The sequence below is a fragment of the Amblyraja radiata genome, chromosome 4, assembly GCF_010909765.2.
Source record: "Amblyraja radiata isolate CabotCenter1 chromosome 4, sAmbRad1.1.pri, whole genome shotgun sequence".
In the NCBI taxonomy this organism is placed as follows: Eukaryota; Metazoa; Chordata; class Chondrichthyes; order Rajiformes; family Rajidae; genus Amblyraja; species Amblyraja radiata.
In genome coordinates, this window is record NC_045959.1 from 113032337 (window position 1) to 113058741 (window position 26405).

Sequence of the window (26405 nt, forward strand, 5' to 3'; positions counted from 1 at the left end):
CCCGTCCATATACCTATCCAATTTATTTTTAAATGATAAAATCGAACCTGCCTCCACCACTTCCACTGGAAGCTCATTCCACACAGCTACCACTCTCTGAGTAAAGAAGTTCCCCCTCATGTTACCCCTAAACTTTTGTCCCTTAATTCTCAAATCATGTCCTCTTGTTTGAATCTTCCCTACTCTCAATGGAAAAAGCTTATCCACGTCAACTCTGTCTATCCCTCTCATCATTTTAAAGACCTCTATCAAGTCCCCCCTTAACCTTCTGCACTCCAAATAATAAACACCTATCTTGTTCAACCTTTCTCTGTAACTTAGTTGCTGAAACCCAGGCAACATTCTAGTAAATCTCCTCTGTACTCTCTCTAGTTTGTTGACATCTTTCCTATAATTTGGCGACCAAAATTGTACACCATACTCCAGAATTGGCCTCACCAATGCCTCGTACAATTTTAACATTACATCCCAACTTCTATACTCAATGCTCTGATTCATAAAGGCCCGCACACCAAAAGCTTTCTTTACCACCCTATCTCCATGAGATTCCATCTTCAGGGAACAATGCACAGTTATTCCTAGATCCCTCTGTTCAACTGCATTCCTCAATTCGCTACCATTTACCATGTACGTCCTATTTTGATTTGTCCTGCCAAGATGTAGCACCTCACACATCAGTATTAAACTCCATCTGCCATCTTTCAACCCACTCTTCCAAATGGCCTAAATCTCTCTGTAGACTTTGAAAATCGACTTCATTATCCACAACACCACCTATCTTAGTATCATCTGCATACTTATTAATCCAATTTACCATCATCCAGATCATTGATGTACATGACAAACAACAGTGGACCCATCACAGATCCCTGAGGCACCCCACTAGTCACCGGCCTCCAACCTGACAAGCAACCATCCACCATTACCCTCTGGCTTCTCCCATTCAGCCACTGTTGAATCCATCTTGCTACTCCACTATTAATACCCAACAATTGAACCTTCTTAACCAACCTTCTATGTGGAACCTTGTCAAAGGCCTTACTGAAGTCCATATAGACAACATCCACCACTTTACCCTCATCAATTTCCCTAGTAACCTCTTCAAAAAATTCAAGAAGATTAGTCAAACATGACCTTCCAGGCACAATCCATGTTGACTGTTCCTAATCAGACCCTGTTTATCCAGATGATTATATATATTATCTCTAAGTATCCTTTCCATTAATTTGCCCACCACTACGTCAAACTAACAGGTCTATAATTGCTAAGTTTACTCTTAGAACCCTTTTTATACAATGGAACAACATGCGCAGTACACGAATCCTCCGGCACCATTCCCGTTTCTAATGACATTTGAAATATTTCTGTCATAGCCCCTGCTATTTCTACACTAACTTCTCTCAATGTCCTAGGGAATATCCTGCCAGGACCTGGAGACTTATCCACTTTTATATTTTTCAAAAGTGTCAGTACTTCCTCTTCATAGTTTCCATAGCTACCCTACTTGTTTCCCTTACCTCACATAATTCAATATCCTTCTCCTTGGTGAATACCGAAGAAAATAAATTGTTCAATATCTCCCCCATCTCTTTTGGCTCTGCAGATAGCTGTCCATTCTGACTCTCTAATGGACCAATTTTATCCCTTGTTATCCTTTTGCTATTAATATAGCTGTAGAAACCCTTTGGATTTACTTTCACCTTACTTGCCAAAGCAACCTCATATCTTCTTTTAGCTTTTCTAATTTATTTCTTAAGATTCATTTTACATTCTTTATACTCCTCAAGCACCTCATTTACTCCATGCTGCCTATAATTATTGTAGATCTCTCTCTTTTTCCAAACCAAGTGTCCAATTTCCCTTGAAAACCATGGCTCTTTCCAATTTTTACTCTTTCCTTTCAACCGAACAGGGACATAAAGATTCTGTACTCTTAAAATTTCACCTTTAAATGTCCTCTATTTCTCTACTACATCCTTCCCATAAAACAAAATGTCCCAAATCACTCCTTTTAAATCCTTTCGCATCTCCTCAAAGTTAGCCTTTCTCCATCCAATGAAGGTGAACATGATCTCTACTGCATGACAACTCAAAGAAGAATTGCCTTTTTATGTTCTCAGTAAATTCTATCACTCCATCGATCACGAGAGTCTGTGGGACAACTGTCCTCAAAAATCTCCTGAAGAAATTAATCTCCATTTTAAATTTGCTTCATGATGGCATGCAACCCATGTTCACAACCAGCAGGACTCCAACAGAGCCAATCTCAATAAAGACCCATTTAAAACAAGGCTGCATACCTCTTTCACTATTTTTGCAAAAATACTATCGTTCACATCCAACAATTTTCCTGCAGGTAGTGAAGCTAATCTTCAAAACTAATCAGAATCTTTCCATCTAAGCAAACCACATTCAAGAACCAAGGGCCAAGTCACTCAAATCTCGTAGTCCAAATGCAGAATGCTTACCTTGTGTCCACTCAATGCTGAAGCACCAAGCCATCATCAGCTTGTTTATTGAAGCATATGAGAGGATGGGCCCCAACATGCATAAGACTGAAACTACTTATTAACATTAGAAACTCCTGCATCACATTTCTTTACTACAATAACGTTTCATGGCAAGACCCCAGAAAATGTGAATCTCTTCACATATCTAGTATATCACCTCTCAGTGAAGGAAAATATTGATGATGAAATTCACCACTACTTCAATTTGCCAACACAACCTTTGGTTGATTGAAGTAAAGGGTATTTGAAGATCAAATCTGCGTGGTCTATTAAGCAGCAGTGATCCTTACCCTCCTAAGTGTCTTAAAACCCTGGACTACCTAGATCAGGCATCTCATTGCACTGGAAAATATACTGCCGATATTCATAAAACACAAAATCCTCCAAACTTACTGAAGGATAAAGGAACCAACATCCCAGGCCAACGCCCACAGCACTGAGCCTGGCTCATTCTTTATCAGTTGCATTGGACAGGTCATCTTGTTCACATGGTCAACCCTTGACTCCCAAAGGAAAAACTTTAAGAATGTGCTCAAACCATCCGTGAAAAAATCTAACACCTTCCATGAATGCCTACCCCATGACCACTCAATGGATAAGTAGCCTTTGAGATGGTGTTGTGAACCACAGGTCTATGCATCAGGAGCATAAATAAGTCCTGTGTAAATGTCATAAGATGTTCACCACTTCACAAACTACCTGCCTGCCTACCCTGAGAAGCAGCTACTACCTCATCTACGAAAGGGCTTGCAGTTCTCATATTGGTCTCATCAGTCACCTCAGAACCCATTAAACCACAGAAGTTTTTTAACTACGACACACACTGATCCCTTAATTTACAAGCAGCCAACCTCTTTTCTGTTTGTGCACCTTTCCATGACACTGTTTAGCATCAGAGAAAAAAAAAATGTCCTTATAATTCAAGAAAAAATATGTTTTGACATGCCCAGAGGGCATGAAAGATACTCCGGAAATGCAAGCTCTCTCTTTATATTTGACGTGCTCCCTGTGAATGCGATTCTTGCTGTTAGGAAAATGAACCTTTCAAACTTTTACACTGATTTATAGGAATCATTTCCAGCTGCAGACGCAAATATCAATGCTTTTGGAAAACGTGTTAATCCTTGCAGTCCTTTGATGAGCTATTGCAAGGTAATATTCAAGGGATGCACATGGAGAACACTATTTAAATGGAGATTGATTTGGAATGATCAATAAAATTGTAACAATTGCTGGGCAGGATATGCTGTTATTATTGCTGGAGTGCAGTGGAGGGCATATTGTATCTCACTGCAGATCTTTTCTAGGCAGCACACTTTATCAAATATTCATTAAAAGTGTAACCAAATATCTGGAGGAGCATTACATTAAACCTTCCTTTTCTTTGGTTTGGAATTAAGCACTAAACAGAAACAATATCACTCTTGGACTGGAAATAGGTAGATCATTCCACTGTACTGTGATTTTATCATGTTCTAATATGCTTTGTAAATGAAAGAGATATTTTTATTGCCAATTTTATTTTTCAGTTGGGAATATCTAAAGTATGTGAACATACATTTCTTGTTATTTTTCAGATGCATTATTTTCTACATTTTACCCTCTGAACGTGTCATATTCCAATGAGCATTTGGGATCTTAAGGTTTGAAATTCAGTGAAGTAAGCCACTGAAATGACTTAAAATGTATTTAAAACCTTCTCTAAATCTTTGCCATTAAGCATAATTAAAAGGTTTTGTAATATGCTTGCTGTTATCTCTGAAATTTTAAATGAGACTGCAGACTTTGTCCACGGACCAGAAATTACACAAATTATTTTTGACGCACTTTAATTTGCAATAAGCACACATTAAAGCATACGGGGGGGGGGAAACTTGCACTTAATAAGTTAATTTGGATGTTCTGTGCGTCCATTGCACAAGCACAAATCAGAAAACGACAGCTGAATAATAATCATCACTTGGTTAATCTACCACCTTCCCTACGACTTGTTCAGCACAACACAATGATCAGATCCAGAATCTTGCTCGAAGATCTATATCAATCTCAATCCAGACTGCAGCCAAAATTCACTGCCTGCCAAAATAAACCTGTGCCAGAGGTGGAGGCCTGACAGAATTGAACTTCTGCACCCGAGAGGCATCCTGCCAGGCAGGTATGCTAGGTACTTCGAGCTAGCTGTACCAGGTGGGCTAAACCAAAGATAGACACAAAATTGCTGGAGTCACTCAGCAGGACAGGCAGCATCTCTGGATAGAAGGAATGGGTGACGTTTCAGGTCGAGACCCTTTGGGCTAAATCCTCGTTCTAGGCTTTAATGTGAACATTTTCTTGCCGGCTGGTCTGCCTCAAATTCAGCACTTCTCTAGACACAGTGCAGAGGACTAAGGAGCTGAAATTCCTTTTATCTGGAAAATGGATTACTCCCAAATACAGGTGTTCATCTTGCACCCGAGTTAATGCCAATGTGGCACAAATGTGGCATTCCATTCTTATCCTTGTTCAGGTGTGAATTTAGATTGATAAACACCATTTTAAAATTCAATCTGTATAGGACAATGACAGTACATACTGTACAGAAATGTACAATGAGAGTCAGTGTGGCGGCACCCGGTGGTTTGGCCACTTGCTACACGAACCCTCAGCAGTCGGGGGTAGGGTTATGTGACTGGGCAATGGCGGCAAGGAGTTGTCACGGGGTATAGGGGTGTGCCTTAGTATAGAACAAACCCCGGGTCAACCTTCTCTCTCTCTCGCTTCCTCTTCCTCCCTCTTGGCGTGAGTATCCTGCCACTTCAGCAGGAGCTCAACTCAATCACACAAGGCAACAACCTCGCAGCATCAACAATTACTTTTGTGTTAGAGGACTAAACATGCATATATATCTAACCTATAATGCCTGAATAAAGAAACCGTTTATTCATGACGTTTGGTGCCTCTACATTAGGACAAAAGCTATTCAGTCTAGCTCACTTGCTGACACATCCCATGTTCAATGACATCAATGTCACAGTCAAGGGCACCATCCACAGTACCAATGCATTATGAGAAGTAATATGTGCACCTGTGGGTTGAACACGAGTGTTTTCACACGAGGCACAAGAGGAGGGCGTGCTTCCTCTTCCCCGCTCACTTCAATCACAACCTCAACATCCTTGTGGATGAGGTAGGGCAGAGGAGTAACATCCACTCCAGGGTTCCAGGTTGAACATGAAGAGAGCAAAACATTTATTGCAGTTTCAAGTAATGCTGGAAGGTGCTCAGTGCCACCATAGTAGAGTTAGAGCTCCCTCAGTTGTCCAGCTGCCATTGGGACAGTGAGTGCATGGAGGTCAGACCATATTCCCAGTGCAAGTTCAGCAGCATCGATGTGCCTGCACCCATACAGTTACTATCACACAAATCCAGGCAAGCCTTTTGTATCCAGGAGATACAAGAAGCTGCAGATGGGAGAAACTTGAGCAAAAGGTAAAATGCTGGAGGAACTCAATGGGTCAGGCAGCATCTGTGACGGAATGGAAAGATCAATGTTTTGAGTCGGGACCCTGCTTCAGACTGATGGGGTAGGGGAGAGAAAGCTAGGAAAGAGAGGCGGAGGAGGAGCCATCTTGGTGAACGGCTGCTCGCAGCAGCCGTCCGTCTTAAATCCGTTTTTTTTTTAGTTTTTAGTGAGTCCTGTTTTTTTGTTTGTAGGGGATATGGTCTTTTAATGTGGGGGGGTAGGTGTTACTTTATTTATAGGTCCCTACCTGGTCGGTGTGGCAGCCTTTTTTCCGGGCTGCCCGTCGACCTGTCGTCGTGGCCTACCAGCGGGCTTGGAGCGCCGTTTCTTGGCGGGAACCACCCAGCACCTCGGCCTGCGTGGCGGCACTGCATTGGAGCGCTGGAGCGCTGGAGCGGGCGATGCCTTGCCTGGGTCGCCGCGCTGGAGCTCTGGCGAGCTGGACCGCCGTGAGCAACATCTCCGGGCTGCGGGTTTGCGGAGCGGAGAGGCGGCGTGCGGAGAGAGGGCGTGCGTAGAGGCGGCAAGGCGGCAGTGAGGAGAGCGGGCGCCGACTTTTTCATCTGGAGCCTAGGAGCGCCAAACCGGCGCGGCCTTGTCGGCTTCGGCAGCCGCGGGCTCCAACCAAGAAGCGGCCGTTCCAGGTGGCCCAGCCGCCGAAAGGACTCTCCCGACGCCGGGGCAAGACCACCCGGTGAGAACGGCCAGGGACATCGGGCCTCCGTAGAGGCAAATGCGGTGGCCCCAATAGGCCTGACTTTGGGGTGAACATGAGGTGGGGACTGGACATTGTGCCTTCCCCCACAGTGCTATCCACTGTGGGGGGATGATTTTTTTTTGTCTAATTGTAGTCCTGTAGGTCTGTGTCCAAGATGGCTGCCGTGAAGAGAGAGTGGACGCTGGCACGATTTGGTTGCCGCTGCTCTCTCTTCACACTGTGTTTTTGATTTTCTGTTTTTGGATTGAATTCTGTTTTTAATTTCTGTCATTGTGATGTCTTTAATTACTTGTTTTACTCCGATTATATGTTTTTATTCCGATTACTATGTAAGGTGTCCTTGAGATTTTGTATGAAAGGCGCCCATTAAATAAAATTTATTATTATTATTATTAAGAGAACTGGTGGGAGGGGAGGTGCGTCTGCAGATGGTGGGATGGCAAGGATTGTGAAGGGAAACAGGAGTGCGAGGGCATGGCGGAATGGAGTTCCAAGGTGTGAGGTGGGTGCCTGTTCTCTCAACTTGATGGCAATGCGACTTAATGTGATGGACACGAGATCGGATGATGGTGGAAGAGTGAACATCAATTACAGTCGGGTGTAGGGCCATAGGGACACTGGTAGCAGATCAATTAGTGACCCTGCTGAGGCTGAGTTGGCAATGTTGAGAGATGGTAGAGTATGAGGGGAAGAACTTAACTGCAGCCAATGATGCCTCAGATTCCACATCAGTGGGTTCTTTAGAACATAGCAGCAAATAATTTAGAACATGGGCATTTAGTGCAGCAGAATCAACATAGTTGTGTCAAATCTTTACCAAGAAAACATTTTACAAATTGATGAGTGTTCCTTGAGGATGTAACAAGAAGGTTAGGGTAGATAAAGAAAACTTAATTGGCACAACCTGAGGACTGGCTCACAAACAAAACACAGAGCTGGGATAAATGGATCACGTTCAGGTTGGCAGGCTGTAACGAGTACGGTGCCAAAGGGATCAAATGTCAGGACTCAACAATTTACAATCTCCATTTATGACTTTGATGAATGGGCCGAATATACTGTCACTTAACTTTTTACTGGCAAAGTAATAAGAAATATTGAAAGGACACAGCGAGTTCACAAAGTAACATTGATAAAGTGAGTGGGGAAAAAGATTCATTTTAGATTGAATATAACTTTAGGAAACATGCCATCACTTACTTTGATGGGAAGAATGCAACGGTAGATTATTGTTTGGATAGAGAGAGACTACAGGAAACTGAGGAAGCTGAAGGCTGCCTTACATGAAACACTGAAAATTAGTATGAATGTATAACTAGTAATTGGGAAGATAAACATTGATTTTTTATTGTTATGGGGATAGGGTACAAAAGTAAAGAAATCCTGACACTCATGTGCAGGGCTTTAGTGAGACCCTTCAAGGAGCACCAGGTACAGTTTGAGCATCCTTATTTAAAGGATGTACATATTTGCATTGGAGGAGTTTGAGAGAATATTGATGGGGTGATTTCTGGGATGAAGGTGTCTTACAAGAAAAGATTGAGCAGTCTTGGGGCCAAACTCTTTGAGGTTCAAAGGAATTGTGCTGATCTTAATGAAACACAAGATTCTGAGAGGTGGATACTATCATGGCATTGCGCCTCATGGAATATCTAGAACCAGGAGGCAGAATTTTTAACCATCTCTCCTTGTTGGATTAATGGATAATGGCACTACTCATTGTCAAATACCCCCATCCACCTATATGATCTCCAACCCAGAAAAAGAGTCTTGGCCGAAAATATCAACTGTCAAATATCAACTGTCACTTGGATGTTCTCTGACCCTCGGGGTTTCTCCAGCAATTTGTTTTTGCTTCCTCTTCAAAGTTATTAGTCTAGAAACCTGTCTGGATCCATGACAACACTCAAGTAGCTTGGTGTCATCTAGAAAATGCAATCCATCCTAAGTCTTAAATGTTATTTCCACCCACCACTGAACAATAAAACTGCAGTATGTATATTTTACAAGATACATTGCAACACCTTGTCATGGCGCTTTGGAGTGATTTCTACATAAATAAATGATTTTTACCACTTAAAAGAGCAAAGGTAGCAAACAATCAAAATGCCAGAACTTCTTCCTTAACAACATGGCAGAAGCAACAATTGCAATGATTGAATAAAAAAGGCATTTCATGATCTCATGTTTAATAAGGGAGGGGCAATAAATGCTGACTTATCCAGTACGAATCTTCCCTTGTGTACAAACATGCACAAACCATTGCTACTCAATACACTGATATACAGAAAAGGGAGAATTTACACAGCAGAGAATTATATATGTGGCTTCCGAGGAAAATAAGAAAAAATGACAATTTCACAGAGCAAATATGTTGTAATAACAAAGAAGCAAGATACCATTTAATTCCATGTGATGGTGTTCGACTCCATTGTATATTTGGGTGAAAATTGATAATGAACTAACAAAAGGCTTTCTGCTGACGCAGCCAGTAAGTTTCTAGTGTATTCAGTTAATGAAAGGCCATACACATTAAACATTAACTCTGTTTCTCATAACACACAGTATTTATAACATATTCTGCTTTTATTTTAGATCCAGTATCTGCAGTATTTTGCTTTTGTTTCACTCTTCTGACCAGGATGTTCCTTTGTTTAGTATCAATTTGCATTGATGTTAAAAAACGTTGGTACAAGATGAAATTTGGCTATGATAGAACATGCACCTGACCTACATTTGTCAATTAGGCTCACAGCTAAATAGCAGTATCTTTGATGTGATACATTGCCCAGCACCATTGGAAGCAGTTTTGAACTTCACTTTTATATAATATCACACATAACCATATAACCATATAACAATTACAGCACGGAAACAGGCCATCTCGACCCTTCTAGTCCGTGCCGAACACGTATTCTCCCCTAGTCCCATACACCTGCATTCAGACCATAACCCTCCATTCCTTTCCCGTCCATATAACTATCCAATTTATTTTTAAATGATAAAAACGAACAAGCCTCCACCACCTTCACTGGAAGCTCATTCCACACAGCCACCACTCTCTGAGTAAAGAAGTTCCCCCTCATGTTACCCCTAAACTTCTGTCCCTTAATTCTCAAGTCATTGAGTATAGAAGCTGGGACGTAATGTTAAAATTGTACAAGGCATTGGTGAGACCAAATCTGGAGTATGGTGTACAATTTTGGTCGCCCAATTATAGGAAGGATGTCAACAAAATAGTGAGAGTACAGAGGAGATTTACTAGAATGTTGCCTGGGTTTCAACAACTAAGTTACAGAGATAGGTTGAATAAGTTAGGTCTTTATTCTCTGGAGCGCAGAAGGTTAAGGGGGGACTTGATAGAGGTCTTTAAAATGATGAGAGGGATAGACAGAGTTGATGTGATCAAGCTTTTCCCTTTGAGAATAGGGAAGATTCAAACAAGAGGACATTACTTCAGAATTAAGGGACAGAAGTTTAGGGGTAACATGAGGGGGAACTTCTTTACTCAAAGAGTGGTAGCGGTGTGGAATGAGCTTCCAGTGGAAGTGGTAGCGGCAGGTTCGTTGGTATCATTTAAAAATAAATTGGATAGGCATATGGATGAGAAGGGAATGGAGGGTTATGGTATGAGTGCAGGCAGGTGGGACTAAGGGAAAAAAGTTGTTCGGCACGGACTTGTAGGGCCGAGATGGCCTGTTTCCGTGCAGTAATTGTTATATGGTTATATGGTTATATGTCCCCTTGTTTGAATCTTCCCTACTCTCAGTGGGAAAAGCTTATCCACGTCAACTCTGTCTGGGGGGTAATGGGGGGGGGGGGGGAATGCATAATGCATGAGATTGCCTTAAAGTGTCTGTAAATGGTGTCAGTGGTGGGCAAATTAATGGAAAAGATACTTAGAGATAATATATATAAGCATCTGGATAAACAGGGACTGATTAGGAACAGTCAACATGGATTTGTGCCTGGAAGGTCATGTTTGACTAATCTTCTTGAATTTTTTGAAGAGGTTACTCGGGAAATTGATGAGGGTAAAGCAGTGGATGTTGTATATATGGACTTCAGTAAGGTCTTTGACAAGGTTCCTCATGGAAGGTTGGTTAAGAAGGTTCAATTGTTGGGTATTAATGGTGGAGTAGCAAGATGGCTTCAACAGTGGCTGAATGGGAGATGCCAGAGAGTAATGGTGAATGGTTGTTTGTCAGGTTGGAGGCCAGTGACTAGTGGGGTGCCACAGGGATCTGTGTTGGGTCCACTGTTGTTTGTCATGTACATCAATGATCTGGACGATGGTGTGGTAAATTGGATTAGTAAGTATGCAGATGCTACTAAGATAGGTGGGGTTGTGGATAATGAAGTAGATTTTCAAAGTCTACAGAGAGATTTATGCCAGTTGGAAGAGTGAGCTGAAAGATGGCAGATGGAGTTTAATGCTGATAAGTGTGAGGTGCTACATCTTGGCAGGACAAATCAAAATAGGACGTACATGGTAAATGGTAGGGAATTGAAGAATGCAGGTGAACAGAGGGATCTGGGAATAACTGTGCACAGTTCCCTGAAAGTGGAATCTCATGTAGATAGGGTGGTAAAGAAAGCTTTTGGTGTGCTGGCCTTTATAAATCAGAGCATTGAGTATAGAAGTTGGGATGTAATGTTAAAATTGTACAAGGCATTGGTGAGGCCAATTTTGGAGTATGGTGTACAATTTTGGTCGCCTAATTATAGGAAGGATGTCAACAAAATAGAGAGAGTACAGAGGCGATTTACTAGAATGTTGCCTGGGTTTCAGCAACTAAGTTACAGAGAAAGGTTGAACAAGTTAGGGCTTTATTCTTTGGAGCGCAGAAGGTTAAGGGGGAACTTGATAGAGGTCTTTAAAATGATGAGAGGGATAGACAGAGTTGACATGGATAAGCTTTTCCCACTGAGAGTAGGGAAGATTCAAACAAGGGGACATGACTTGAGAATTAAGGGACTGAAGTTTAGGGGTAACATGAGGGGGAACTTCTTTACTCAGAGAGTGGTGGCTGTGTGGAATGAGCTTCCAGTGAAGGTGGTGGAGGCAGGTTCGTTTTTATCATTTAAAAATAAATTGGATAGTTATATGGACGGGAAAGGAATGGAGGGTTATGGTCTGAGCGCAGGTATGTGGGACTAGGGGAGAATACGTGTTCGGCATGGACTAGAAGGGGCGAGAGCCTGTTTCCGTGCTGTAATTGTTATTTGGTTATTATATGGTTATACTGCTGAAGGCACGAGACACCGCTTTCAGGTCAGGCGATGCTCGAGCCTACAGTTCATCCAGGGCCTGAAGAGGGGCATCAAGAAGGCCAAGCATAGCTACAAGCTAAGGGTTGAGGAGCACTTCAATAACAACTCCGACCCCTGACGCATGTGGCAAGGCATCCAGGCCAGCACAGGCTATAAATCCACCAACACCACCCCCACATCCAGCGACGCCTCCTTCCTTGAGGAGCTTAACCACTTTTATGGCCGCTTTGATAGGGACAATCAAGAGATGGCCATCAAGGCTGTGCTCCCTTCTGATCACCAGCCCCTTACACTCACCCCCATCAACGTGTATGTGGCACTGAGCAGGATTAATGCACGAAAGGCTGCTGGCCCTGATGGCATCCACGGGCGCGTCCTCAGGGCCTGTGCTGCGCAGCTGACAGACGTCTGGACTGACATCTTCAACCTGTCACTTGCCCAAGCAGTTGTCCCCACGTGCCTTAAAACCACCTCCATCGTGCCGGTGCCAAAACACTCCACTGCGGTGAGCCTCAACGACTTCCGCCCAGTTGCACCTACCCCCATCATCACTAAGTGCTTCGAGAGGCTGGTCCTGGCACACCTCAAAGGCTGCCTACCCCCCACATTGGATCCCTATCAGTTCGCCTACCACAAGAACAGGAGTACGGAGGATGCCATCTCAACGGCACTTCACTCCGCCCTCTCCCACCTCGACAACAGAGACACCTACGTGAGAATGCTGCTCATCGACTATAGCTCAGCATTTAACACCATTATCCCCTCAAAACTGATCACCAAACTTATCGACCTGGGCATCGACCCCTCCCTCTGCAACTGGATACTGGACTTTCTAACTAACAGACCCCAGTCTGTTAGGTTAGACAATCACACCTCTTCAACCCTCACCCTGAACACCGGCGTTCCACAGGGCAGTGAACTGAGCCCTCTCCTCTACTCCCTCTTCACCTACGACTGCACACCTGTACATGGTACTAACACCATCATCAAGTATGCAGATGATACAACGGTGATTGGCCTCATCAGCAACAACGATGAGTCGGCCTATAGGGAGCAGGTCCAGCCCCTAGCAGCATGGTGCGCTGACAACAACCTGGCCCTTAACTCCAAGAAGACCAAGGAGCTCATTGTGGACTACAGAAGGTCTAGGGGCGGCACGCACACCCCCATCCACATCAACGGGACGGAGGTGGAGCGTGTTTCCAGCTTCAGGTTTCTAGGGGTCAACATCTCTGATGACCTCTCTTGGACCCACAATACCTCAACACTGGTCAAGAAGGCTCACCAGCGTCTCTTCTTCCTGAGGAGACTAAAGAAGGTCCATCTGTCTCCTCAGATTCTGGTGAACGTCTACCGCTGCACCATCGAGAGCATCCTTACCAACTGTATCACAGTATGGTATGGCAACTGCTCTGTCTCTGACCGGAAATCACTGCAGAGGGCGGTGACGCATCACCGGTTCCTCACTCCCCTCCATTGAGTCTGTCCAGAGCAAGCGATGTCTGTGAAGGGCGCGCAGCATCGTCAAGGACTGCTCTCACCCCAGCCACAGACTGTTTACCCTCCTTCCATCCGGGAGGCGCTACAGGTCTCTCCGTTGCCGGACCAGCAGGTTCAGGAGCAGCTTCTTGCGGCTGTTACACTACTTAACTCTGCACCTTGGTGATTGCCAGTCACCCCCCCTCCCCCCCCCCCCCCCCCCCACCCCCGGACACTCCTTCCCCCAGAAAAATTGCACTACTGCTACTGTATGTACACATATATATTTTACTGTTCCATTATTCTATGTTCGCTCTTCTGGGTGAGATGTTAACTGCATTTCATTGTCTCTGTACTTGTACACTGCACAACGACAATAAAGTTTGAATCTGAATTTTAATCTGAATTTTTTTACTCAACTTTCCATAATTTCTCTCCAAAAGATTCTGGGTTTGGGTGATCCATGCTCTATACTGTGATTGTATCCAGCATTTAATGAGGCTTTGAGTCAAGTAGCATTGGGAATAAATGGAGTTGCTATTAGCACAGTAAAACAAGTTCTGCTTCCAGAAGCTTATCTCTGAACAGGAAGCAACTGTGCTATTTATGTGCTCCATTTGTTCCTGTATTATGTCAAAATGACAATGATCAGGTGGAAGGATGTGTTGAGCTGTAATTTGTCTTGGGGCTGATAGGAAGTATTAGATACTGAGCAGGGTGGTGATGTGGGTGAAAGTGTTGAAAGAAGGATGAGAAGGTCCAAAAAAAAGGAAGCAATTACATTTTAATAAGATTGGTGTCTGAAATAGAGTTGAAAGGCTATTACATTGTAATATGTTAATGTTGTTTGGCAGAATAGTTCAAGAATTAATTCACATAATCTTTCTACTCACAATATTGTAGATTAACGTGCATCATCTGTATGGACAAATCTGATCCATTGTGAATAACCAACATACATGTCAAGTACAATTCTTTTGAAGGGTCTCACAAGGAGCTCCCATGAATCATCTATTGGGTTCTGTGCCAGACGGGCATAGAATCTTAGATCCCACCAGTTTCTATGGGGTCTTGACTAATAATTAAGGGTAAATAAGGTGAGACTGGCCCTCTGCAAGGGATACAGGTAATATAGGTGTGAGTGGACAGATAAAGATTCAGGACATTCCATTCAGCATTACATGTCATTGCCAACAAATAGATCGAAAATGACTGCAGACGCTATTTGCAAGAGTAATCCATAATAATTCCCAGGACAAACTGCAAATACAATTGACAGAATTCCTCCCCCCGAAAAGGGCAATGTTTTGGGTGGAGGAAAATATATTTTTACAGAAATATTTATACATCATACCCGAAATGGTACAATACCCAATTTTGTTTGTCACTTGAACCATTGAATAGAAAATTTGGTATAAACTGATAGTGAAGACAATGCAAGTTAAAAGTGAATATACCTAATCCACACAAGTATAATAACAGCCATAACATCCAATCAACTAGAAACAGATTTAATGCATAAAGCTTGTATCAACTGGTAACCAACAAGCAAGCCAATCACCTCTCTCTTAAATAAACCACAAGTATATATTTCTCATACCACTGAAATATAAATATTTCCAATAATACTTGTGAAATAAATAATATCTACATTCCTACTACATAGGCAATGTCAAGGTGAATATTTTGTGATGGCTCTAAACATGATTTGCTATAGCTGAAACTAAGACTATGCATCGCAACACCTACCCACTGTATAATATCTCTGGAATTCGCTTCGTTTAGTATTGCGCCTCTGTGTGTTGGCTCCATTATTCTGCGCCTCATCTGACCTGGTTGTCTTGAGGTCAGATTGTGATGATGGATCAATACCTGTTATCGGACTGCTATATCCTGTGGCAGTCATGTCCACTGACTGGGACTTTTTCTTTAATCTGCAATAAAGGACAAAGTGAGATCATTTCAAGTGAACAAGTAGTATGGCATAATTTCTACTATGCCTTAATCATTACTTATTGTGATATTAAAAAGGTCATAAATTACAAAAATAACAATCACATCATTATCTAATTAAAAGCTTGTGGTTTTCCGTGCACTTATTAGCTTTGTGACTATATTCTACCTCACACAAAGTTTGCTTTATATATTTTTATTTTTTGATTTAAATCTTTTTATTTGAATTTCACAGCAATTTGCATACATACAATGATAACAGACAGTGACAGTCAAGGCATAATTGTGCAACAGTATGTAAGCGACCCTCAAAGCCCTTACCCTTACCCACCTTCAACTCACCCGAATCAGGTCGGAACCAAACGGGGACAAACAACACTCACATACGTACACATCCACACAAATATGGTAAGATAAACAAAACAAAAAGTACTAAAAAATAATAATAAAAAATAAATAAAAATAAATAAATAATAAATAAAAAAAAGGGGTCACTAATAACAGTAAATAAGTAAGTAATTAAATAAATAAGTGTGGGGAGTGGGGGGGGGGTTAAGGGGAGAGCAGCTGCAGTAGAGCAGAACAATGGTGGAGAGCACTCAGTCCTCTTCCGAGTCCGGGGACAAGTTGAGAGAGTTAACAAGTTCCAAGAAAGGGTTCCATGTGTCTAGGAATGTCTTGGTAGAGCCTTTGAGAGAGAACCTAAGTTTTTCAAGCTTTAAATTGTAAAGCACCTCCTTGATCCAGCGGGCGTGTGTCGGGGGACAGGTGAGCCTCCAGTTAAGCAAGATCAGTCTCCGGGTTAACAAGGTTGTAAAAGCTAGAACCCGTTTCACCACAACAGAGAGGTTGGTGTTGGGAGGGGTACCGAAAATGGCTGACAGTGGGTTTGGAGGAATAGTCTGGCCGTAGGCTCTGCTTATCAAGTCGAAAGCACTCCTCCAAAAGGCTGCTAGCTTAGGGCAAGACCAAAACATATGGCTATGGTTGGCAGGGGATTGATTACATCTGTTGCAGGTGTCCCTAACAGCGGGGTAAATTCTAGATAATCTTGCATTTGTGTAGTGGACTTTGTGAAGGACTTTGCATTGGATTAGGCCATGACGGGCACATATGGAGGAAGAATGGATCAAATCCAAGGCAGAGTCCCATTGCTGGTCTGTTAGTTTCGTATTCAGCTCACCCTCCCACGCAGCTTTTAATGAGGTATGAGGTTTCAATATAACCGACCCTAACAAGTTATACAAAACAGATGCATTTCTTCTGGTTGGGATCTAGAGCTAAGATGGTATCGGTCAGGGTTTCAGGGGGGCGATTTGGGAAATGGGGGAATGTCTTCTTCACAAAATCCCTAATCTGGAAAAAATGAAAATGGTGGGAGTTTGGGAGGCTATAGTTGGACGAGAGCTCCGCAAAAGACGAAAAGATGCCATCCTTGTATAGGTTTTTGATACTGCTGATACCGTTGCTATGCCAGGTTTTGAATGCGTGGTCTGTACTTGAAGGTTTAAAGATGTGATTTTTAAGCAGTGGGGTCAAGATGGAAGGGCCTTGTAAACCAAAGTTTTTCCTGAGTTGACTCCATATCTTGAGCGAGAGGGACGCAATTGGGCCTGCACCCACAGATGTTATAGGAAGGGGGAGTTGGGAGCATAGGACAGACCGCAACAGGAGACGTGAACTCGCCTTTTCCATGTGTACCCAGGTCGGTAGGTGGTCGCAATCGTCATTCATCCAATACAGGAGTTTTTGCAAGTTAGCTGCCTAAAGTCAGGAAGTGCCAAACCGCCGTCACTCTTAGGAGACTGCAGTATCGCCTTTTCCGTGCACTTATTAGCTTTGTGACTATATTCTACCTCACACAAAGTTTGCTTTATTAATCTTATCAGATCCTTATCATTTCTTCTGGGTTATTTTATCCCTGCTTATAAGTTTACAGCCTAGCTGATAGTTCATAGTGAGCAAAATCAATGTTCCTTCAACACTTGAACTCCCAAAAAGCTTATTCACTGAATTTATTACTTTTTACTTGGTATTTGAAACATTAAGGCAAGCTTTTGCTTTAAGGCTGCAATAGCTTCCAATCAGGAGAAGATATAGACGTCATAACATAAAGGTATATCCTATCACATTAAAACTCTTTAAACATAGTGAACAAGAGCAGGAGCGGGCCATATGGCAAAACATGGATGGCCACTCAGACAGATCATGGCTAGTATGATCATTGCCTCAACTGCCTGTTTTCATAATCCTTGATTTCCTTGTCGTCCTAAATTGGTCTTGTATAATACTTCATAACTTGGCATCCTCAGCTACTGGGGCAGAGAATTTAAAAGATTCACAACCCTCAAACAAAAATTCCTCCACATCTCAGGTTGGATCTCCAGTTATTCTGATATGATGCTTCCTGATTCTAGAAATGTAGGAGCAGTGAGACAAAGCCTACCATATCAAGTCTCCTCTGAAACATTATGATTAATTATGATTACGATTAATCTTGTGTTTTATGAGTGCTGGCAGATCAATTTCCCTCCTGGGATAAATAAAGTTCTATTGTATCGTATCGTTAAAAAGAAATTCTCTTCTTTGCCAGATAGTATAAATTCAATCTATTCTGACATTCCTATACAATAACACTTTCATCCCAGAAATAATTACTTAAGTTATATTCACTTCTGCCAGTTATGCATTCTCCTGTTAGTAATATGGAAGAAATGCCAGAGAGAAAAAAGGGAACCATACAATCTATGGTAAAAAAAATACAGACATATTTTAAAGTTTGTGCTTAATTTCTGTAGTTTTGATTCATATCCAGTGCACATAATAATTAAGCATTTGTGTGAATCACTGAAGTCCATTATTTAGGAAGTAATAGCAGGCATTTAGAAAATTATATGACAATCAATCAGAATTAACATGGGTTTATGAAATGGAAATCATATTTGGCAAGTTTGCTACTCTTCAAAGATGACATATTGAGTGGATAAAAGAGAACTGGAAAATCTAGAAGGGAGTGAGGAAGATTCCATATAAAAGAATACTGTGCAAAATCAATGTGGGGTTGTGAATAATATTTTGGCATGGATGAAGAGTACCTAACTAACAAAAAAACAACTGGGGATGAATGGGTCATTTTTAATTAGGTATTACTGAGTAATGAAACGCCACAGGATCATTGCTGGTGTCTCAAATATTTACGATCTATCTTAATGAGTTGGATGGAGGAAGTGTACTGCAGCCAACTTTGGTGATTATGCAAAGATAGATGGGTCAGCAAATATTGTTTGGCACACAGAGAGCCTGCAAAAGGATATTGTCCAGTTAAGTGAATACACAAGAAGTTGGCAGATATGTGAGGTTATTCATTTTGGATGAAAGAAATGCAGTGCAAGTTAAAAAAAACCTTGTTGAGATGAGCATTTCCAACAAGACGTTAGCATGCAGGTGAAGCAAGTGATGAAGATACAGGATTTTTCATTGCAAAGGACAAAGATTTTTATAGTGCAGTTCAGACACAAGGTATACCAAAAAAAAATTTGCTGGAGTAACTCGGGAATAGGAGCATCTATGGAGGACATGGACATGGTTATTTCAGATCAGGATCCTCCTTCAGACTGACTGTAGTAGGAGCGAGAAAGATGGAAGAGGCGGGGTGGACTGACATTTCTGTCTTGGCCCTCCACTATTGTTGGAGTGAGGCCGCACACAAACGGAAGAAACAGCACCTCATTTAGATTGGACAATAGACAATAGGTGCAGGAGAGGGCCATTCGGCCCTTCGAGCCAGCACCACCATTCAATGTGACCATGGATGATCATCCCCAATCAGTACCCCGTTCCTGCCTTCTCCCCATATCCCCCGACTCCGCTATCTTTAAGAGCCCTATCTAGCTCTCTCTTGAAATTATCCAGAGAACCGGCCTCCACTGCCCTCTGAGGCAGAGAATTCCACAGACTCACGACTCTATGTGAGAAAAAGTTCCTCGTCTCCGTTCTAAATAGCTTATCCCTTATTCTTTAACTGTGGCCCCTGGTTCTGGACTCCCCCAACATCGGGAACATGTTTCCTGCCTCTAGCATGTCCAAACCCTTAACAATCTTATATGTTTCCAATAAGTTCCCCTCTCATCCTAAATTCCAGAGTATACAAGCCAAGCCACTCCATTCTCTCAGCATATGACAGTCCCACCATCCCGGGAATTAACCTTGTAAACCTATGCTGCACTCCCTCAATAGCAAGAATGTCCTTCCTCAAATTAGGGGACCAAAACTGCACACGATACTCCAGGTGTGGTCTCACTAGGGCCCTGTACAACTGCAGAAGGACCTCTTTGCTCCTATACTAAACTCCTTTTGTTATAAAGGCCAACTTTATAACTTTCACTTTATAACTTTATATTTATTCACTTTCTTCACTGCCCGCTGTACCAGCATGCTTACTTTCATTGATTGATGAACAAGGACCCCCAGATCTCATTGTACTTCCTCTTTTCCCAACTCAACACCATTTAGATAGTAATCTGCCTTCCTGTTTTTGATTCCAAAGTGGATGCTCTCACATTTATCCACATTAAACTGCATCTGCCATGCATCTGCCCACTCACCCAACCTGTCCAAGTCACCCTGCATTCTCATAGCATCCTCCTCACAGTTCACACTGTCACCCAGCTTTGTGTCATCTGTAAATTTGCTAATGTTACTTTGAATCCCTTCAACTAAATCATTGATGTATATTGTAAATAGCTGCGGTCCAGGAACGGAGCCTTGCGGTACCCCACTAGTCGCTGCCTGCCATTCTGAAAGGGATCCGTTAACCCCTACTCTTTGTTTCCCGTCTGCCAACCAATTTTCTATCCATGTCAGCACTAATTTTGCCCAATAACCTCCTATGTGGGACCTTATCAAATGCTTTCTGAAAGTCCAGGTAAACTACATCCACTGGCTTACACGTCCATTTTCCTAGTTACATCCTCAAAAAATTCCAGAAGATTACATAGAAACATAGAAAATAGGTGCAGGAAGAGGCCATTCAGCCCTTCGAGCCAGCACTGCCATTCATTGTGATCATGGCTGATTGTTCCATATCAATAACCCATGCCTGCCTTCTCCCCATATCCCTTTACTCCACTAGCCCCTAGAGCTCTATCTAACTCTCTCTTAACTCCATCCAGTGAATTGGCCTCCACTGCCCTCTGTGGCAGGGACTTCCATAAATTCACAACTCTCTGGGTGAAAAAGTTTTTTTCTCACCTCAGTCTTAAATGACCTCCCCTTTATTCTAAGACTGTGGCCCCTGATTCTGGACTCGCCCAACATTGGGAACATTTTTCCTGCATCTAGCTTGTCCAGTCCTTTTATAATTTTATATGTTTCTATAAGATATCCCCTCATCCTTCTAAACCCCGGTGAATACAAGCCTAATCTTTTCAATCTTTCCTCATATGACAGTCCCGCCATCCCAGGGATCAATCTCGTGAACCTACGCTGCACTGCCTCAATCACAAGGATGTCCTTCCTCAAATTAGGAGACCAAAACTGTACACAATACTCCAGATGTGGTCTCACCAGAGCCCTATACAACTGCAGAAGAACCTCTTTACTCCTATACTGAAATCCTCTTGTTATGAAGGCCAACATTCCATTAGCTTTCTTCACTGCCTGCTGTACCTGTAAGCCAACGTTCAGTGACTGGTGTACAAGGACGCCCAGGTCTCGCTGCACCTCCCCCTTACCTAACCTAACCCCATTGAGATAATAATCTGCCCCCTTGTTTTTGCCGCCAAATTGGATAACCTCACATTTATCTATATTATACTGCATCTGCCACGCATCTTCCCACTCACTCAACCTGTCCAGGTCACACTGCAACCTCCTAACATCCTCTTCACAGTTCACACTGCCACCCAGCTGTGTGTCATCTGCAAACTTGCTAGTGTTGCTCCTAATTCCCTCTTCCAAATCATTAATATATATGGTAAACAGTTGCGGCCCCAACACCGAGTCTTGCGGCACTCCACTCGCCCGCCACTGCCTGCCATTCTGAAAAGGACCCGTTCACTCCAACCAATTTTCTATCCATGTCAACACCCTACCCCCAATACCATGTGCTCTAATTTTAATCACCAGTCTCCCGTGCGGGACCTTATCAAAGGCTTTCTGAAAGTCTAGATACACCACATCCACTGGCACCCCTTCATCCATTTTACTTGTCACATTCTCAAAAAATTACAGAAGATTAGTCAAGCATGATTTCCCTTTCATAAATCCATGTTGACTTGGACTAATCCTTTTACTGCTATCCAAATGCCCCATTATTACCTCTTTAATAATGGACTCAAGCATCTTTCCCACCACCGAAGTCAGGCTAACTGGTCTGTAATTCCCCGTTTTCTCTCTCGCTCCTTTCTTGAAAAGTGGGATAACATTAGCTATCCTCCAATCCACAGGAACTGATCTGAATCTATAGAACATTGGAAAATGATAACCAATGTGTCCGCTATTTCTAGAGCCACCTCCCTGAGGACCCTGAGATGCAGACCATCAGATTCAGATTCAGATTCAAACTTTATTGTCATTGTGCAGTGTACCGTACAGAGACAACGAAATGCAGTTAGCATCTCTCTAGAGGAGCGACATAGAATATGAGTAATAAATAAATATATTTACGTGCATTTATTTTTTTTTCCTGGTGGAAGGAGTGTCCCCCCCCCCCCCCCCCCCCCCCCCTGGCAATCACCGAGGTACAGTGTTGAGTAGTGTAACAGCCGCAGGGAAGAAGCTGTTCCTGGACCTGCTGGTCCGGCAACGAAAAGACCTGTAGCGCCTCCCGGATGGTAGGAGGGTAAACAGTCTGTGGTTGGGGTGAGAGCAGTCCTTGACGATGCTGACAACGCTTGATTTGGACAGACTCAATGGAGGGGAGTGAGGAACCGGTGATGCGTTGGGCAATTTTCACCACCCTCTGCAGTGTTTTCCGGTCGGAGACAGAGCAGTTGCCATACCATACTGTGATACAGTCGGTAAGGATGCTCTCGATGGTGCAGCGGTAGAAGTTCACCAGAATCTGAGGAGACAGATGGACCTTCTTTAGTCTCCTCAGGTAGAAGAGACACTGGTGAGCCTTCTTGACCAGAGATGAGGTATTGTGGGTCCAGGAGAGGTCATCGGAGATGTTGACCCCCAGGAACCTGAAGTTGGAAACACGTTCCACCTCCGTCCCGTTAATGTTGATGCCGCCCCTAGACTTTCTGAAGTCTACAATGAGATCCTTGGTCTTCTTGGAATTAAGGGCCAGGTTGTTGTCAGCGCACCATGCTGCTAGCTGGACCTCCTCCCTATAGGCTGACTCATCGTTGTTGCTGATGAGGCCCAGGGGATTTGTCATCCGTCGGTCCCATTAGCCTACCCAATACTATTTCTCGCCTAATGAAAATTTATTTCAGTTCCTCTACCCCCTTAGATCCTCTGTCCTCCAGTACATCTGGGAGATTGTTTGTGTCTTCCTTAGTGAAGACATATCCGAAGACAGATTAGTCAAGCATCATATCCCCTCGTAAATCCATGCTGACTTAGACTGATCCTGTTACTGCTATCCAAATGTGCCATCTTTAATAATTGACTCCAGCATCTTCCCCACCACCGATGTCAGGCTAACTGGTCTATAATTCATTATTTTCTCTCTCCTGCCTTTCTTAAAAAGTGGGATAACATTAGCTACCCTCCAATCCACAGGAACCGATTCTGAATTTATAGAATATTGGAAAATTATGACCAATGCGTCCACGATTTCTAGAGCCACTTCCTTAGGTACCCTGGGATGCAGATCATCAGGCCCTGGGGATTTATCAGCCTTCAGTCCCATCAGTCTACCCAACACCATTTCCTGCCTAATGTGGATTTCCTTCAGTTCCTCCATCATCCCAGATCTTCTGGCCACTAATACATCAGGAAAATTGTTTGTGTCCTCCTTAGTGAAGACAGATCCAAATTACCTGTACAACTCCTCTGCCATTTCCTTGTTCCCCATAATAAATTCAGGGAGATTACAAGCCAATGGTATGAACATTGAATTCTCTAAGTTGAAGTAACTCCTCCCTTTTCTTCCCTCCACACTTCCTTGTGCCAATGATGAACGATCCTTACAACTAATTGCTAATCTGAGCAACTGAATCGCTGCTGTTCATTGCCAACTAACATTCAATCAAGATTTATAGATAAGGACCAACTGAATGAGTGTAAATCAATGTAATTTAGCTGATATACAGAAGCACATTGACTGGAGGATAAAATGTGTTATAATTATCCTGCACGGAGGCATATGAAAAATGGTAAACCAATTGTTCAACCTTCCAGTTGCAAGAATCAGCTGAGTGAATCTCTTTTGGATTGGGGAAACAATTCTCAATAACCATCCTATTTATTCCCCTCATCATTTTGTATATTTCAATCAGGAGTCCTCCCAGCATTCTCACTCTCAGGAAAATAAATCCAGCTTATCCTCAAAGCAAACACCCCATCCCAGGGTCGATCTCCTCTGCACCCTCTCCAGTACAATCATGGAGTGGCCTAAAGGGGCTGTCCCACTTGGGCGATCTAATCCGCGAGTTCTGGCGAGTTTGCCCTCGACTCATACTCGCAGCATGGTCGACACGATGCCATAGGAGGTCTTTGTAACTCTCCTTCATGCTCGAGACTAGTCCCCGTGTACTCGAGGCCTCAGCTAGGTTGCGGCGTATTTATCAACATGTTAAAAAATGCCCGCAAGCAAAAAAGGTCGCCATGGAAAAAAATCAATACTTTTTTTTACTCGTAGGTTTAGTCGTAGTAGGACGGCATGGGTAATCAAGGGTAGTCGAAGGTGGTCGTAGATATTCATCATAGTCGAAGTGAGGTCGAATGAGGTTGTCTACACTCTCCACTATTCGGTGTCCAATTTTCCCGAAGTCAGTTGTAGCTAGTCAAAGCTAGTCTTCAACATAGTCGAAGGAGGTCTTCAACATAGTCTTACGTGACATTTTTTCAAACTCTCCTAAACTCTTCTGAACTTGCCAATTAGGTCGCCCATGTGGAACTGATATTTTATAGACTTGTATTATTAGAGACTTGCTCTAATAATTTATGCCGTGGCTATTGAAGAGAAATATCCCAAATGCATTTTTAAGCACCTTATCCACCTGTCCTTTGCTCCTGTGATTCTTGTATATGTTCCCCATCACTTCCGAGACTCCTACTATTCACTGTGGATATCCCAGCATTGGTAGTTCTCAAAATTCAACATTTCACATTTTCCTGGATTAAATTGCATCTGCCATTGTTCCAACATCTTATCAAGTTATCAATATTGTTCCGAATTCTAAGGTCCTTCTTTTTGAATTCTTCAACTACAGAATGTTTCTCCATAGTGAATACAGATGAGATTTAAGACATTTCCTACGTCTCCATTGCCACACATAGATTGGTGCGCCTTGGTCCCCAACTGGCTCTACTAAGAGGCCTACTAAAGATACAGAGGCCTACTAAAAATAAATTGGATAGGCATATGGATGAGAAGGGAATGGAGGGTTATGGTATGAGTGCAGGCAGGTGGGACTAAGAGTAAAAAGTTGTTCGGCACGGACTTGTAGGGCCGAGATGGCCTGTTTCCGTGCTGTAATTGTTATATGGTTACTCACTCACTGGTTTGTCTCTTGGCCTTAATATACTTAGAAAATGTTTTGAGATTTTCCATACTCTTGCTCACTAATTATATTCTGTGCCTCCTCACCTACCTACTTAAAAATATATCACCTATACTTCTTATACTCTCCTAAAGGTCTCTCCTATTTTCAATTTTCTCCACCCTCCATTCCTATCTTTCCTCTTTATTCAACCCATGATATCCCTCGACGTCCATTGATTCATGAACTTGTTACCCTTGCCATTCACCCTCATGGGAACGTGTTGGCCTTGAACTGGGAACATGTGAACATATGCTTATCTGTGATTTGCCTACACATTTGCCCCACTATCTCTTATTGGTCTTCTGCCTAACCTGTCAGAATATTTAAAATGAAATTGATGCAACCCAGCCTTGCATTCCTCCCCAAAATATATGCATGTACTTTTCTTCTATATCTGGTTGTTTCTCTCCTTCCACTACCCCCTACTCCAAACAGTTTTAAATCATAAAATCACTCTCCAGTTAAGTTCACCTGTTAAGAGATAATTGTCAGAAAGCTTAACTGCAGGAGTAACATTTAAGACATACCCTTCTGAGCAACAGGACCGGTCTTTGTGCCAGAGGCCCGGCCGCTGTCGCTGCCCGCAAGTAGGCTGTCTCCCCCACCCTTACTCAAACATGAGTAATTATTTTCAAGGTGTACAGCCACCGGGGTACTCACCAGTCCCTGCCTCTGCCCGTTGCCCTTCCTAACTGTGACCCAGTTTTCTGTCTCCCGTGGTCTTGAAGTGACCACCTCCCTGTAACTCCTTTCTATGACCTCCTCGCTCTCCCTGAGCAGATAGAGGTCATCGAGTTGCTGTTCCAGGTTCCTAACACGGTCCCTTAGGAGCCCCATCTCGACGCACCTGGCGCAGATGTGGACGCCTGGAGGGCAATCAGACTCCATGACCTCCCACATCTGACAGCAACATTTTATCACAATTGTGTCATGCAGATTTGATACTGAAGTTGTCATTTGCAATGCATTGGACCCTTAGTACTAGACTTAAAAACAGATACAATTGATGCTGTATCTAAAAAGGGATTGGACCACTGTCTTTGATATTTTGAGAACAGAAACAGGAGCATAGTAAATATGTTGCAAGCACCTTTTAAACATTGAGGCCCAGGAGCCGTTGGTGAGGGAGGAGCGACCTCCGTGCGGTGAGTTAAAAAACCCATCGCGGGGCTTGTTTCAGCAGAGGCCCAGGAGCCGTTGGTGAGGGAGGAGGAACCAAAATCTGCAACGTTCCATTCGCAGATCACACT

The 26405-nt window shown here is 43.0% G+C and overlaps 1 protein-coding gene across 2 annotated transcripts in view; it reads right to left on the reverse strand.

Annotated features, from left to right (window-relative positions):
* Positions 1 to 26405, reverse strand: part of oxr1 (oxidation resistance 1) — a 420907-nt gene that overhangs the window by 296369 nt on the left and 98133 nt on the right. For both annotated transcript variants that reach the window (XM_033020271.1, XM_033020272.1), the window contains exon 3: positions 15233 to 15417. In XM_033020271.1, coding sequence (XP_032876162.1) covers positions 15233 to 15417 — 185 coding nt within the window. The remainder of the gene's footprint in view (positions 1 to 15232; positions 15418 to 26405) is intronic.